This window comes from Scomber japonicus, chromosome 5, assembly GCF_027409825.1.
Source record: "Scomber japonicus isolate fScoJap1 chromosome 5, fScoJap1.pri, whole genome shotgun sequence".
NCBI lineage: Eukaryota > Metazoa > Chordata > Actinopteri > Scombriformes > Scombridae > Scomber > Scomber japonicus.
Window position 1 is genome coordinate 5,598,759 of NC_070582.1, and position 16,229 is coordinate 5,614,987.

At 41.6% G+C, this 16,229-nt stretch overlaps 3 protein-coding genes across 3 annotated transcripts; all 3 read left to right on the top strand.

Moving 5' to 3' along the window:
* Positions 1-876: 876 nt before the first annotated feature.
* LOC128358603 (gamma-crystallin M2-like) lies at positions 877-1,981 on the top strand. The gene is made up of 3 exons (XM_053318938.1): positions 877-888; positions 1,335-1,577; positions 1,703-1,981. Exons 1-3 carry the CDS (start codon positions 877-879, stop codon positions 1,979-1,981), a joined length of 534 nt encoding a protein of 177 aa, XP_053174913.1.
* Positions 1,982-6,545: 4,564 nt separating this feature from the next.
* LOC128358605 (gamma-crystallin M2-like) lies at positions 6,546-7,650 on the top strand. Its single transcript, XM_053318939.1, has 3 exons — positions 6,546-6,557; positions 7,004-7,246; positions 7,372-7,650. The coding sequence occupies exons 1-3, from the start codon at positions 6,546-6,548 to the stop codon at positions 7,648-7,650; spliced, it is 534 nt and encodes a 177-aa protein (XP_053174914.1).
* A 4,866-nt stretch (positions 7,651-12,516) lies between these two features.
* On the top strand, positions 12,517-13,651 carry LOC128358602 (gamma-crystallin M2-like). The gene is made up of 3 exons (XM_053318937.1): positions 12,517-12,528; positions 13,002-13,244; positions 13,373-13,651. Exons 1-3 carry the CDS (start codon positions 12,517-12,519, stop codon positions 13,649-13,651), a joined length of 534 nt encoding a protein of 177 aa, XP_053174912.1.
* Positions 13,652-16,229: the final 2,578 nt, after the last annotated feature.

The following is a 16,229-nucleotide window of genomic DNA, read 5'->3' on the forward strand; positions in this document are numbered from 1 at the left end:
GATGCTGACAAGGCTTGTGAGTGGTCATACCTTTTCGAAGTGCTTAGTAGATTTGGTTTTGGCCCAACATTTCTCACATGGATGAACCTAAATTACAGCACCCCACAGACAGCTGTGCGCACTTATTTTATAAATTCAAAAGTTCTTTTTTCTCCAATGTGGGGTGAGGCAGGGCTTCTGTTTGTCACCTTTTCTGTTTAATTTCGCAATTGAACCTTTGGCCATAGCTCTCAGAGCTGACAATAGAGTTCCTGGAATTGTTAGGGGGAGCTTTACTCACAAGGTTTCACTTTATGCTGATGACCTTCTTCTGTAGCTTTCTAACCCTATAGATTCCTTACGTTTGTGCCTTAGACACAATTTGGTACAATGTCAAATCATACACAGGCTTCACTTCTCTAGGGACTGGTTGGCTGCCATATATCCAAACACTGACCCTCATTGTTTGCGATGTCATCAAGGCAATTGCTACTGCTGGGCACATGTTCTAGTCCTGCCCAGCACTGACAAATTTTTGGATCCAGGTATTTGAGGCTTTTTCCCATATATGTGGCAGGAACATCTTACCAGACCCTATCACCGCTGTCTTTGGTGTTACAGCTGGGGAGGTTCAGATATCTACTTGATTTGACTCATTAGGACGGCGTCATATTAGCTTCAGATCACCTTTTAAATACATTTTTGCCCATTCCATTATTGCCAATTGTGAAGCTGAACACTGAAGGGCTCTTTTATGACACGTTGCTGGCTCAGGGTGTTTGGACAAAAGGCTACAGCTGCCCAGGTGCTATAAAGAGAAGCAGCTGCCGGACAGGTAACACACAACATCCACTGACCTGTAGCAGCAACAGCAGCAGCAACCAAAAAACCGCCAACATGATGGGCAAGGTGAGAAGACAACAAATTCTCTCTAATCTAATCTAATCTGACTTTAGCTGGTTTAGAGTTTCTTTTTACTGATATTATAGACAGTTACAGGCTTTTCACTCTTCTTAATTTCTACAGATGTTAGTGTTAGTGTCAGAATACAAGAATACCCTAAATTACTGTGTCACAGTTACTGCACATGTTCCAGGGCAGATTGTATTTAAAAATAGTTTTACACATTCTTAAATAGTTTGATCTGTGCTTTGATCACACGGTTAATATACAGAGCTGTTCCAATGTTAATGAGACATTCTGAGATTTAGTCATGTAAAATATCTCATTGGAAAACAACCTGTTAATAAGTAGTCTCTTTCACCAATAACAATGACTGAGTGTCCTCATTCAGACAGAATGTTGTATAATGATGAATCCAGCAGGTTATTGATCTGTCTCCGTCTCTATCTCAGATCATTTTCTACGAGGAGAGGAACTTCCAGGGTCGTTCCTATGAGTGCAGCAGCGATTGCGCTGACATGTCCTCCTACATGAGCAGGTGCCACTCCTGCAGGGTGGAGAGGGGCTGCTTCATGGTCTACGACCGCACCAACTTCATGGGTAACCAGTACTTCATGAGGAGGGGCGAGTACGCTGACTACATGAGCATGATGGGCATGAGCGACTGCATCAGGTCCTGCCGCATGATCCCCATGGTAACCACACAGCCGCCAATCACATCACAGACCTGATATCTTCATCAGTCTGAATCAGCAGATTACACACATACTATTATCATTATTATTGTCACATCATTAATGACTGGCTCCATGTGTTGCAGCACTGTGGAAACTACAGGATGAGGATCTACGAGAGGGAGAACTTCGGTGGTCAGATGCACGAGCTGATGGACGACTGTGACAACATCATGAGCCGTTACAGCATGTCCAACTGCATGTCCTGCAACGTGATGGACGGACACTGGCTGATGTACGAGCAGCCCAGCTACAGAGGCAGGATGATGTACATGAGGCCTGGAGAGTACAGGAACTTCATGAACATGGGCATGAGTGGCATGAAGTTCATGAGCATGAGGCGCATCATGGACTCTTATTATTGAGTTACCATGGAAACACTGAAAAATAAATAAAGTGCTTTTTTTGTTAGCAAAGTTTTCTGTCTTTTCTGTTTGGATAAGAAGTTGATCACTGAGCTCTGTGGTTTTAGCTGACAATGACTTCACCATCTATGGTTAATGTGCTAGCAGCCCTGTGATGCTGTACTCGAGCTAAATGCTAAATAAAGCATACTAACATACTCACAATGATAATGCTAATGTTTAGCAAGTGTAATATTTACCTTGTTCATCATGTAAGTTTAGTGTATTAGCATGCAAACATTTGCTATTTAGCACTAAACACAAAGTATAACTGAGACTGATGGGAATGTCTTCACCTTTGCAAGTAATGGTCATGAACCATATTAAATCACACATGTAGATGTACGAGTGCAGCCCAGAATTTCTGATCGGTGGACAGTACACATTGTCTTTCCTTTTTTTCAACTTTTTCTTGTTCAGTAACATAAAGGAACTCCTCAGCTGTATTCACACTGAAAACTGTCCAATGTAAAACAATCATCAAAGTGCTGATGAGACAAGGAAATACGATCCAGCAAGGCTGGTTGGAGTAAAAGATTATTGATTTTAAAGGCTGTTCAGAAAAAGACTACACAGTAGTACACTGCATTTACATTTACACTTACTGTACATGTAATGCATTTGTGTGCCATTAGATGATTCCTCCACAGAGTAGGATATAGTAGAACAGCATGAGGCATTGGATAAGAAGGCTGTACCAGCTACACACCACAACCTGCAGACAAACCATCATCATCATCATCATATATACAAGTTATATTAGTAATAATAATTAGAAGAAACAGCTCTCCACTGCTGGCAGATGGACCTGTGTCCAACAGTTAGCACAGTCCCAACTTCAGTAACAGATTTACAACAAAATGAGTGATTGACCAGAAGATGACTCCACTTGTGAACATAGAAACAAGTGGTACATCTTCCTAGAGGAAAATATTTGACTTGTAGGTGATCTGCAGGTGTTATTAACATCAGTGAGTGTTTCCTGGTGTTCTTTGTGTAAAAAATAGTATAAAGCTTTTTGTGGCTCCAGAGGGACCTGATTATGTGGTGTTACTTGAAGACTACAAGTTTCAAAAAGTAGGGAGGAGGAGGAGGAGGAGGAGAAGAAAAGTTCAATCCAAACAGAGAGGCAGCAGAGAGAAGTGAATTTAAGTGATGGATGTTAAAGATGGAAAAGACTCTCATGCTTGCCAGTGTTCACATCACTGGACAACTCAAAAATTTACACTGTTGGTCATGTGAGGGTTAAAATAATGGGCATAGGGGGCACTGCTGAGCAATCATGGAGTAGGACATGTGTTTGTGTAACTCTGCAGGAAACTACGGTTAAACTACTATTTTCAGAAATCAGGTTTGAAGGAATTCAAAAACACAACTAACTCAGAATTAGCTGGGCTATGCAGCACGCTAGCTAGCGCAGAGCACAGCCTGTTCACATGCAGTGACGATGTAACAACACTACAACGCAATGTGAAGTGCTTGACAGAGCTGACTGAAACCCTTTAAAACAAATGTGAAAATTTAGAAGGGAGATCGCAAAGAAACAATATAAGGATTGTTGGAATACCTGAATCTCCTGGTAGTTGTTCCACTTCAGCCATTTCAAGTTTGCTCAAAGATGCGTTCAACTTGGAAAAAGCACCCCTGGTTGACAGATCGCACCGATTACTACAGAAATAGTGATCCACACATTGCAACATGGATTGTTAAGGTGATATTTTATTTTATTTTATTATTATTATTTTCCTCACTGGTTTGCATTATGTCTGGTCAGTATAAACTTAATTATTTGGATGATGGCTATCTGATTAATGGCTGGTCTGAAATGGCAGCTTGTCATTCTTGTTACATTTCCTCAAGCTAATGTTTTATCAATGTTTAGAATGTACCTCTGTTTATTAGCATTTCTAATTTCCTGCAGACTGCATACTAGTTTAGTAGTTAGGCTACCTGTAAAGCCAATCTTGAATGTGCTATCACCTCTGTTTGGGGGTTGTTTATGCGATCTCCAGTTCAGGGGATGTCACAGTCTGTTCTGCTCTTATCCTGCTGCTGGTAAATTTCCATTCACCACACCCCTGCTCTACTCCTGCTATCAGCCACACCCACCTCATCAGTTAACTCTGTTCACCTGGGCTTCATCAGCAATCACCTGGACTCTCAGCTGCACCCCATCTGTAATCAAGCCTGTATATATACTCCTGTTGTCCACTCACTCTTTGCCAGATCGTCATTGACAATTGCTTGTTAGACCTTCCAGCACTTATTTACGGACTGTTTTCCTGGTTTTGACCCTGCTTGCCTTGGACCTCCTCTCCTCGTGTCTTCCCTGGTAAACGCACCAGCCTTCTGTCCCTGACCTCTAATATTGCATGTTCCTGTCTGCCTGGCTGTGTGGTGTCCTCTGGCTTCTCTCCTGTTTGGAGAGCCCAAAGACTCCTGCCTTGTTGTACACCTCAACTCTGAGTGCTACTGGCATTATCGTACCTGCTGCCAACTCTATCTTTGGTGACCTTGAGCCCTGCCTGTTGTCCTACATATTCTGTCTATACCTGTTCTGTTGCCTTGTGGACTATAATAAAGACTTTTTCAAACTGCTCCCTGCTATTCTGTACTGCAATTGAGTCCTACTACCTCCCCTGTTACAGTGGTGTTTTGACCCACTGCTACAAGCTGATAAGGATTTCACAAACTTTATTAATAGTCAGACTACTTTTTTGAGATCAATACAACTCCAGGGGTGTCATATAGCACCATTTGGGAGGCATTTAAAGCATATATGAGGACAAATCATCTCCTACTCAGCCAACTTGCAATCAATGCGTAATTTGCAACTTACTGATTTATCTAGACTGTAGGGCTGCTTCTGTTCCTTCTGATTCTAATCTGCACAAAGAACATCTACTACTGCAGTCAGAGTATGACTGCTTATCCATTAGAGACACAGAACAGCTCCTTTTTAAATCAAAGCAAACATATTACGAACACAGTGATTAAGCAGGCAGGTTCCTTGCTCATCAACTACGTCAGAAGACGGCTAAGACCGCTATCCCTGAAATCTTGTTGCACCAGATAAAACCACCACCCACCCACAGACTATTAATGATCAATTCAGACATTATGCAGATATTTACACATCTGAGGCTAATGCTAATACGGGGGAGATCCAAGAGTTCCTGGACAAACTTGGCATCCCACAGATAAGCCCAGAGGCACAAACATTTATTGATACCCCTATAACGTGTCAGGCGGTAAAGCAGCAGGCCCTGATGGGATATCTATTGAATTCTGTAAAGTTCTTTTTCCAACAAATTGGTACCTATGATAGGTTCTCTATATGCAGACATTCTATCCACATAGAAAATACCAGAAACAATGAATCAGGCTATAATAACAGTCGTACTAAAGAAGGGCAAAGACCCCCTAGAATGCAGTGGGTACCGTCCAATTAGCCTTCTGTGCTATGACTACAAAATTCTCACAAAAATTTAACACACCGACTGGAAAATCTCATCTCTGATCTTATCTCCCCTGATCAAACAGAAACAGGTTTCATACCTGATAGGCAATCCTTTTTTAATATGCGGTGCCTTCTCATCAGACTTCATTCCAATCATTCTTCAGACACACCAGAAGTTCTACTCTCCCTAGATGCTGACAAGGCTTGTGAGTGGTCATACCTTTTCGAAGTGCTTAGTAGATTTGGTTTTGGCCCAACATTTCTCACATGGATGAACCTAAATTACAGCACCCCACAGACAGCTGTGCGCACTTATTTTATAAATTCAAAGTTCTTTTTTCTCCAACGTGGGGTGAGGCAGGGCTTCTGTTTGTCACCTTTTCTGTTTAATTTCGCAATTGAACCTTTGGCCATAGCTCTCAGAGCTGACAATAGAGTTCCTGGAATTGTTAGGGGGAGCTTTACTCACAAGGTTTCACTTTATGCTGATGACCTTCTTCTGTATCTTTCTAACCCTATAGATTCCTTACGTTTGTGCCTTAGACACAATTTGGTACAATGTCAAATCATACACAGGCTTCACTTCTCTAGGGACCGGTTGGCTGCCATATATCCAAACACTGACCCTCATTGTTTGCGATGTCATCAAGGCAATTGCTACTGCTGGGCACATGTTCTAGTCCTGCCCAGCACTGACAAATTTTTGGATCCAGGTATTTGAGGCTTTTTCCCATATATGTGGCAGGAACATCTTACCAGACCCTATCACCGCTGTCTTTGGTGTTACAGCTGGGGAGGTTCAGATATCTACTTGATTTGACTCATTAGGCCGGCGTCATATTAGCTTCAGATCACCTTTTAAATACATTTTTGCCCATTCCATTATTGCCAATTGTGAAGCTGAACACTGAAGGGCTCTTTTATGACACGTTGCTGGCTCAGGGTGTTTGGACAAAAGGCTACAGTTGCCCAGGTGCTATAAAGAGCAGCAGCTGCCGGACAGGTAACACACAACATCCACTGACCTGTAGCAGCAACAGCAGCAGCAACCAAAAAACCGCCAACATGATGGGCAAGGTGAGAAGACAACAAACTCTCTCTAATCTAATCTAATCTGACTTTAGCTGGTTTAGAGTTTCTTTTTACTGATGTTATAGACAGTTACAGGCTTTTCACTCTTCTTAATTTCTACAGATGTTAGTGTTAGTGTCAGAATACAAGAATACCCTAAATTACTGTGTCACAGTTACTGCACATGTTCCAGGGCAGATTGTATTTAAAAATAGTTTTACACATTCTTAAATAGTTTGATCTGTGCTTTGATCACACGGTTAATATACAGAGCTGTTCCAATGTTAATGAGACATTCTGAGATTTAGTCATGTAAAATATCTCATTGGAAAACAACCTGTTAATAAGTAGTCTCTTTCACCAATAACAATGACTGAGTGTCCTCATTCAGACAGAATGTTGTATAATGATGAATCCAGCAGGTTATTGATCTGTCTCCGTCTCTATCTCAGATCATTTTCTACGAGGACAGGAACTTCCAGGGTCGTTCCTATGAGTGCAGCAGCGATTGCGCTGACATGTCCTCCTACATGAGCAGGTGCCACTCCTGCAGGGTGGAGAGGGGCTGCTTCATGGTCTACGACCGCACCAACTTCATGGGTAACCAGTACTTCATGAGGAGGGGCGAGTACGCTGACTACATGAGCATGATGGGCATGAGCGACTGCATCAGGTCCTGCCGCATGATCCCCATGGTAACCACACAGCCGCCAATCACATCACAGACCTGATATCTTCATCAGTATGAATCAGCAGATTACACACATACTATTATCATTATTATTGTCACATCATTAATGACTGGCTCCTTGTGTTGCAGCACTGTGGAAACTACAGGATGAGGATCTACGAGAGGGAGAATTTCGGTGGTCAGATGCACGAGCTGATGGACGACTGTGACAACATCATGAGCCGTTACAGCATGTCCAACTGCATGTCCTGCAACGTGATGGACGGACACTGGCTGATGTACGAGCAGCCCAGCTACAGAGGCAGGATGATGTACTTCAGGCCTGGAGAGTACAGGAACTTCATGAACATGGGCATGAGTGGCATGAAGTTCATGAGCATGAGGCGCATCATGGACTCTTATTATTGAGTTACCATGGAAACACTGAAAAATAAATAAAGTGCTTTTTTTGTAAACAAAGTTTTCTGTCTTTTCTCTTTGGATAAGAAGTTGATCACTGAGCTCTGTGGTTTTAGCTGACAATGACTTCACCATCTATGGTTAATGTGCTAGCAGCCCTGTGATGCTGTACTCGAGCTAAATGCTAAATAAAGCATACTAACATACTCACAATGATAATGCTAATGTTTAGCAAGTGTAATATTTACCTTGTTAATCATGTAAGTTTAGTGTATTAGCATGCAAACATTTGCTATTTAGCACTAAACACAAAGTATAACTGAGACTGATGGGAATGTCTTCACCTTTGCAGGTAATGGTCATGAACCATATTAAATCACACATGTAGATGTACGAGTGCAGCCCAGAATTTCTGATCGGTGGACAGTACACATTGTCTTTCCTTTTTTTCAACTTTTTCTTGTTCAGTAACATAAAGGAACTTCTCAGCTGTATTCACACTGAAAACTGTCCAATGTAAAACAATCATCAAAGTGCTGATGAGACAAGGAAATACGATCCAGCAAGGCTGGTTGGAGTAAAAGATTATTGATTTTAAAGGCTGTTCAGAAAAAGACTACACAGTAGTACACTGCATTTACATTTACACTTACTGTACATGTACTGCATTTGTGTGCCATTAGATGATTCCTCCACAGAGTAGGATATAGTAGAACAGCATGAGGCATTGGATAAGAAGGCTGTACCAGCTACACACCACAACCTGCAGACAAACCATCATCATCATCATATATACAAGTTATATTAGTAATAATAATTAGAAGAAACAGCTCTCCACTGCTGACAGATGGACATGTGTCCAACAGTTAGCACAGTCCCAACTTCAGTAACAGATTTACAACAAAATGAGTGATTGACCAGAAGATGACTCCATTTGTGAACATAGAAACAAGTGGTACATCTTCCTAGAGGAAAATATTTGACTTTAGGTGATCTGCAGGTGTTATTAACATCAGTGAGTGTTTCCTGGTGTTCTTTGTGTAAAAAATAGTATAAAGCTTTTTGTGGCTCCAGAGGGACCTGATTATGTGGTGTTACTTGAAGACTACAAGTTTCAAAAAGTAGGGAGGAGGAGGAGGAGGAGGAGGAAAAGGAGAAGGAGAAGAAAAGTTCAATCCAAACAGAGAGGCAGCAGAGAGAAGTGAATTTAAGTGATGGATGTTAAAGATGGAAAAAACTCTCATGCTTGCCAGTGTTCACATCACTGGACAACTCAAAAATGTACACTGTTGGTCATGTGAGGGTTAAAATAATGGGCATAGGGGGCACTGCTGAGCAATCATGGAGTAGGACATGTGTTTGTGTAACTCTGCAGGAAACTACGGTTAAACTACTATTTTCAGAGGCAACCTCTTTATACAGCAATATAAACAAAGACATTTTTGCTTTGTGTAACTCCTAGACGTGCGGGATGTCGACCAAACCTATCAAAACGCGACAAACAACTATATCTGCGTCGAAGCCTTCTCCACTGAGTCCTAAGGTGGTGGGAGAGTGCTCATCAGCTATGCCTCTCGACTTTGAACTATTTAAGCGTGAATTACATGAAGACCTAGTTGGTGCAATGAAAAAGGAGGTTCAGTCTGTGCTCGAAAGCGAACTGGGAATCAGAAGTCCTGGCTCTGAAATCAGGTTTGGAGGAATTCAAAAACACAACTAACTCAGAATTAGCTGGGCTATGCAGCACGCTAGCTAGCGCAGAGCACAGCCTGTCCACATGCAGTGACGATGTAACAACACTACAACGCAATGTGAAGTGCTTGACAGAGCTGACTGAAACCCTTTAAAACAAATGTGAAAATTTAGAAGGGAGATTGCAAAGAAACAATATAAGGATTGTTGGAATACCTGAATCTCCTGGTAGTTGTTCCACTTCAGCCATTTCAGGTTTGCTCAAAGATGCGTTCAACTTGGAAAAAGCACCCCTGGTTGACAGATCGCACCGATTACTACAGAAATAGTGATCCACACATTGCAACATGGATTGTTAAGGTGATACTTTATTTTATTTTATTTTATTTTATTATTATTATTTTCCTCACTGGTTTGCATTATGTCTGGTCAGTATAAACTTAATTATTTGGATGATGGCTATCTGATTAATGGCTGGTCTGAAATGGCAGCTTGTCATTCTTGTTACATTTCCTCAAGCTAATGTTTTATCAATGTTTAGAATGTACCTCTGTTTATGAGCATTTCTAATTTCCTGCAGACTGCATACTAGTTTAGTAGTTAGGCTACCTGTAAAGCCATTCTTGAATCTTGAATGTGCTATCACCTCTGTTTGGGGGTTGTTTATGCGATCTCCAGTTCAGGGGATGTCACAGTCTGTTCTGCTCTTATCCTGCTGCTGGTAAATTTCCATTCACCACACCCCTGCTCTACTCCTGCTATCAGCCACACCCACCTCATCAGTTAACTCTGTTCACCTGGGCTTCATCAGCAATCACCTGGACTCTCAGCTGCACCCCATCTGTAATCAAGCCTGTATATATACTCCTGTTGTCCACTCACTCTTTGCCAGATTGTCATTGACAATTGCTTGTTAGACCTTCCAGCACTTATTTACAGATGTTTTCCTGGTTTTGACCCTGCTTGCCTTGGACCTCCTCGTGTCTTCCCTGGTAAACGCACCAGCCTTCTGTCCCTGACCTCTAATATTGCCTGTTCCTGTCTGCCTGGCTGTGTGGTGTCCTCTGGCTTCTCTCCTGTTAGGAGAGCCCAGAGACTCCTGCCTTGTTGTACACCTCAACTCTGTGAGTGCTACTGGCATTATCGTACCTGCTGCCAACTCTATCTTTGGTGATCTTGAGCTCTGCCTGTTGTCCTACATATTCTGTCTATACCTGTTCTGTTGCCTTGTGGACTATAATAAAGATTTTTCCAAACTGCTCTCTGCTATTCTGTGCTGCAATTGGGTCCTACTACCTCCCCTGTTACAGTGGTGTTTTGACCCACTGCTACAAGCTGATAAGGATTTCACAAACTTTATTAATAGTCAGACTACTTTTTTGAGATCAATACAACTCCAGGGGTGTCATATAGCACCATTTGGGAAGCATTTAAAGCATATACGAGGACAAATCATCTCCTACTCAGCCAATTTGCAATCAATGCGTAATTTGCAACTTACTGATTTATCTAGACTGTAGGGCTGCTTCTGTTCCTTCTGATTCTAATCTGCACAAAGAACATCTACTACCGCAGTCAGAGTATGACTGCTTATCCATTAGAGACACAGAACAGCTCCTTTTTAAATCAAAGCAAACCTATTACTAACACAGTGATAAAGTAGGCAGGCTCCTCGCTCATCAACTACGTCAGAAGACGGCTAAGACCGCTATCCCTGAAATCTTGTTGCACCAGATAAAACCACCACCCACCCACAGACTATTAATGATCAATTCAGACATTATGCAGATATTTACACATCTGAGGCTCATGCTAATACGGGGGAGATCCAAGAGGTCCTGGACAAACTTGGCATCCCACAGATAAGCCCAGAGGCACAAACATTTATTGATACCCCTATAACGTGTCAGGCGGTAAAGCAGCAGACCTTGATGGGATATCCATTGAATTCTATAAAGCTTTTTCCAACAAATTGGTACCTATGATAGGTTCTCTATATGCAGACATTCTATCCACAAAGAAAATGCCAGAAACAATGAATCAGGCTATAATAACAGTCGTACTAAAGAAGGGCAAAGACCCCCTAGAATGCAGTGGGTACTGTCCAATTAGCCTTCTTTGCTATGACTACAAAATTCTCACAAAAATTTAACACACCGACTGGAAACTCTCATCTCTGATCTTATCTCCCCTGATCAAACAAACAGGTTTCATACCTGATAGGCAATCCTTTTTTAATATGAGGTGCCTTCTCAGCAGACTTCATTCCAATCATTCTTCAGACACACCAGAAGTTCTACTCTCCCTAGATGCTGACAAGGCTTGTGAGTGGTCATACCTTTTCGAAGTGCTTAGTAGATTTGGTTTTGGCCCAACATTTCTCACATGGATGAACCTAAATTACAGCACCCCACAGACAGCTGTGCGCACTTATTTTATAAATTCAAAGTTCTTTTTTCTCCAACGTGGGGTGAGGCAGGGCTTCTGTTTGTCACCTTTTCTGTTTAATTTCGCAATTGAACCTTTGGCCATAGCTCTCAGAGCTGACAATAGAGTTCCTGGAATTGTTAGGGGGAGCTTTACTCACAAGGTTTCACTTTATGCTGATGACCTTCTTCTGTATCTTTCTAACCCTATAGATTCCTTACGTTTGTGCCTTAGACACAATTTGGTACAATGTCAAATCATACACAGGCTTCACTTCTCTAGGGACCGGTTGGCTGCCATATATCCAAACACTGACCCTCATTGTTTGCGATGTCATCAAGGCAATTGCTACTGCTGGGCACATGTTCTAGTCCTGCCCAGCACTGACAAATTTTTGGATCCAGGTATTTGAGGCTTTTTCCCATATATGTGGCAGGAACATCTTACCAGACCCTATCACAGCTGTCTTTGGTGTTACAGCTGGGGAGGTTCAGATATCTACTTGATTTGACTCATTAGGATGGCGTCATATTAGCTTCAGATCACCTTTTAAATACATTTTTGCCCATTCCATTATTGCCAATTGTGAAGCTGAACACTGAAGGGCTCTTTTATGACACGTTGCTGGCTCAGGGTGTTTGGACAAAAGGCTACAGTTGCCCAGGTGCTATAAAGAGCAGCAGCTGCCGGACAGGTAACACACAACATCCACTGACCTGTAGCAGCAACAGCAGCAGCAACCAAAAAACCGCCAACATGATGGGCAAGGTGAGAAGACAACAAACTCTCTCTAATCTAATCTAATCTGACTTTAGCTGGTTTAGAGTTTCTTTTTACTGATGTTATAGACAGTTACAGGCTTTTCACTCTTCTTAATTTCTAAAGATGTTAGTGTTAGTCTCAGAATACAAGAATACCCTAAATTACTGTGTCACAGTTACTGCACATGTTCCAGGGCAGATTGTATTTAAAAATAGTTTTACACATTCTTAAATAGTTTGATCTGTGCTTTGATCACATGGTTAATATATAGAGCTGTTCCAATGTTAATGGGACATTCTGAGATTTAGTCATGTAAAATATCTCATTGTAAAGCAACTTGATGGTGATTGAGCAGCATTTCAGTTGTAAAATAATTAGTCACTTTCACCAATAACAATGACTGAGTGTCCTCATTCAGACACAATGTTGTATAATGATGAATCCAGCAGGTTATTGATCTGTCTCCGTCTCTATCTCAGATCATTTTCTACGAGGACAGGAACTTCCAGGGTCGTTCCTATGAGTGCAGCAGCGATTGCGCTGACATGTCCTCCTACATGAGCAGGTGCCACTCCTGCAGGGTGGAGAGGGGCTGCTTCATGGTCTACGACCGCACCAACTTCATGGGTAACCAGTACTTCATGAGGAGGGGCGAGTACGCTGACTACATGAGCATGATGGGCATGAGCGACTGCATCAGGTCCTGCCGCATGATCCCCATGGTAACCACACAGCCGCCAATCAAATCACAGACCTGATATCTTCATCAGTCTGAATCAGCAGATTACACACATACTATTATCATCATTATTATTGTCACATCATTAATGACTGGCTCCTTGTGTTGCAGCACCGTGGAAACTACAGGATGAGGATCTACGAGAGGGAGAGCTTCGGTGGTCAGATGCACGAGCTGATGGACGACTGTGACAACATCCAGAGCCGCTACAGCATGTCCAACTGCATGTCCTGCAACGTGATGGACGGACACTGGCTGATGTACGAGCAGCCCAGCTACAGAGGCAGGATGATGTACATGAGGCCTGGAGAGTACAGGAACTTCATGAACATGGGCATGAGCGGCATGAGGTTCATGAGCATGAGGCGCATCATGGACTCTTATTATTGAGTTACCATGGAAACACTGAAAAATAAATAAAGTACTGTCTTTGTAAACAAAGTTTTCTGTCTTTTCTGTTTGGATAAGAAGTTGATCACTGAGCTCTGTGGTCTTAGCTGACAAGGGAGGACAAATATACACATTTAAGACTTTACAATCTATAGTTAACGTGCTATCAGCCCTGTGATGCTGTACTCGAGCTAAATGCTAAATAAAGCATACCAACATGCTCACAATGATAATGCTAATGTTTAGCAGGTATAATATTTACCTTGTTCATCATGTAAGTTTAGTGTATTAGCAGGCAAACATTTGCTATTTAGCACTAAACACAAAGTATAACTGAGACTGATGGGAATGTCTTCACGTTTGCAGGTAATGGTCATAAACCATATTAAATCACACATGTAGATGTACGAGTGCAGCCCAGAATTTGTGCTTTCTGTATTTGTGTGGCAGTGAGGGTCCGTGTTGTCCACGTGACTTAAATTTCATTGTCTGCCTATGTCTGCATGGTCCACACATGTAGATGTACGAGTGCAGCCCAGAAATTGTGATCGGTGGACTGTACACATTGTCTTTCCTTTTTTCGACTTTTTCTTGTTCAGCAACATAAAGGAACTCCTCAACTGCATTCACACTGAAAACTGTCCAGTGTAAAACAATACAAAGGGCTGTATGGATGTGGGCATGTTGTTCAAAGTGCTGATGAGACAATGAAATCCGATCCAGCAAGTCCAGTTGGAGTAATAGATTATTGAGTTTAAAGGCTGTTCAGAAAAACACTACACAGTAGTACACTGCATTTACATTTACATTTACTGTACATGTACTGCATTTGTGTTGCCATGAGATGATTTCTCCACAGAGTAAGGATATAGTAGAACACTATGAGGTACTGAATAAGGAAGAGCAGACTGATGGTTTTGTTCCAGACTCTTTGAACTCTTTGAACTCCTCCAGCATGCTTTCAACATGCTGCAAATCATGGCTGAGGACCAATATGCTCCAAAACCAACAAGAATCAGAAGGCTGGACCATGTGACATCAGAGGATAGGCAGGTTATGTCACTAACCTTCAGGTCATTACCCTCAATCCGTCCTGAAGGTCAAACATATAACAGCCAGCAGTCGTCATTCACATGAAATGTGTTTATAGTTGCTCTGAATGGCCTCACTCAGAGGCACAGTGATGGTCGGCGGTCATAGAGAGGCTAGGGGGCCATAAGCTTTTGCTGGTGACAGAAAGAATGAGATCATGGATACAAACTGGGCTTTAGGGATGAGTGGCTCAGTCATCCGGAAAGACCTCAGAGTAGAACCGTTGCTCCATCATACTGAAATGGGAGTGGTTTAGAGACAGTTCCTTTGAAGTTATTCAGGGCACATCCAATCGGGAGGAGACCCAGGGCCAGAGGTGGAGCAGCAATTTTAAAAGTATGGGGGTTTTAGTGGTGGAACATGAGTACTGCAGCCCTTCACCTTCTGCCTCTGTTCCAGTCTCCATAACATTCCAAATCAAAATGAATGTAATACATTTCTACTTCTTTAGTTGTAACCACTGCTTCAACTTAGAGTAAAATAATTGCCATATAACTGCAACAACTCAGACCGAATCAAAGGTCAGATCACACCAATGAAAGCACAGATTAGACCAGACTTAATGGCTTTTCTTCTGGAAAATCTTATATTATACTGTTCTGAGGATCACACCAAATGTCCGAAATTGCAAAAGCATTCTCATGTATTAGAATACTTTCAGGTTACAGAGGTAAACATATTTATCTCTAAAAGATAATTAACTGTCAAAGTTTGAAAAACACAGGTAATGTAAAAACACTCACTGTGTGTTTTAGTCTGCTACATGTTATAAATAGATTTTAACTTGTTTTCCAAACTGTAACTCTGTGTCCTATCCAGGTAGCTCACAGGCTTGGTTTTGATACAAAAAGAGAGGGGCTACTTGGGAAATGGGTAAAAATATTTCTTATGATTCAGTAGGTGAAATATTGTTTCATCATCATACCTTCAGAGCTGCTATATGTTTTAACTGACCTTCTGTATGTTTCAAACATTACAGAATAAAAATTTTAGAGAAACCAATAGTTACATCTGTGAATGTATGTTAATATATGAGAGGCACAAACTGGGCAGAGGATGCTACATGATACATGCTAGAAGCAGGAGGGACATTTTTCTTCTTGTCTTGTCCCTGTCTACTACTGCAGCTCCAGGTTTGTCAGTTTGAACCTTCAGATAGATGTTTGGCTTCTCTTGCATTCAACTGCTGCAAAATAATACATTTCTCTTAACTAGAGCTACATTTCTTTTAATAAAGTCTGCAGTGAAAACAGTGAACATACCTTTTAAGGATTAGGATTCCAGTATTTTTTCAGTAATTTCACTTTTACCAGAGTAATACTGAAAGTCAAGTGGGGTAGCAGTACTTCTACTTCAATGGTATTTAAACTGAGATTAAACTGAAAAGTCTCGATCACGATTGAAATATATTTATATTGATTATCTTTGGGTGGCACTTTCTTATATTTTTCATGTTTTCCTAATTACGTGAAAGGTAACTTTAAAG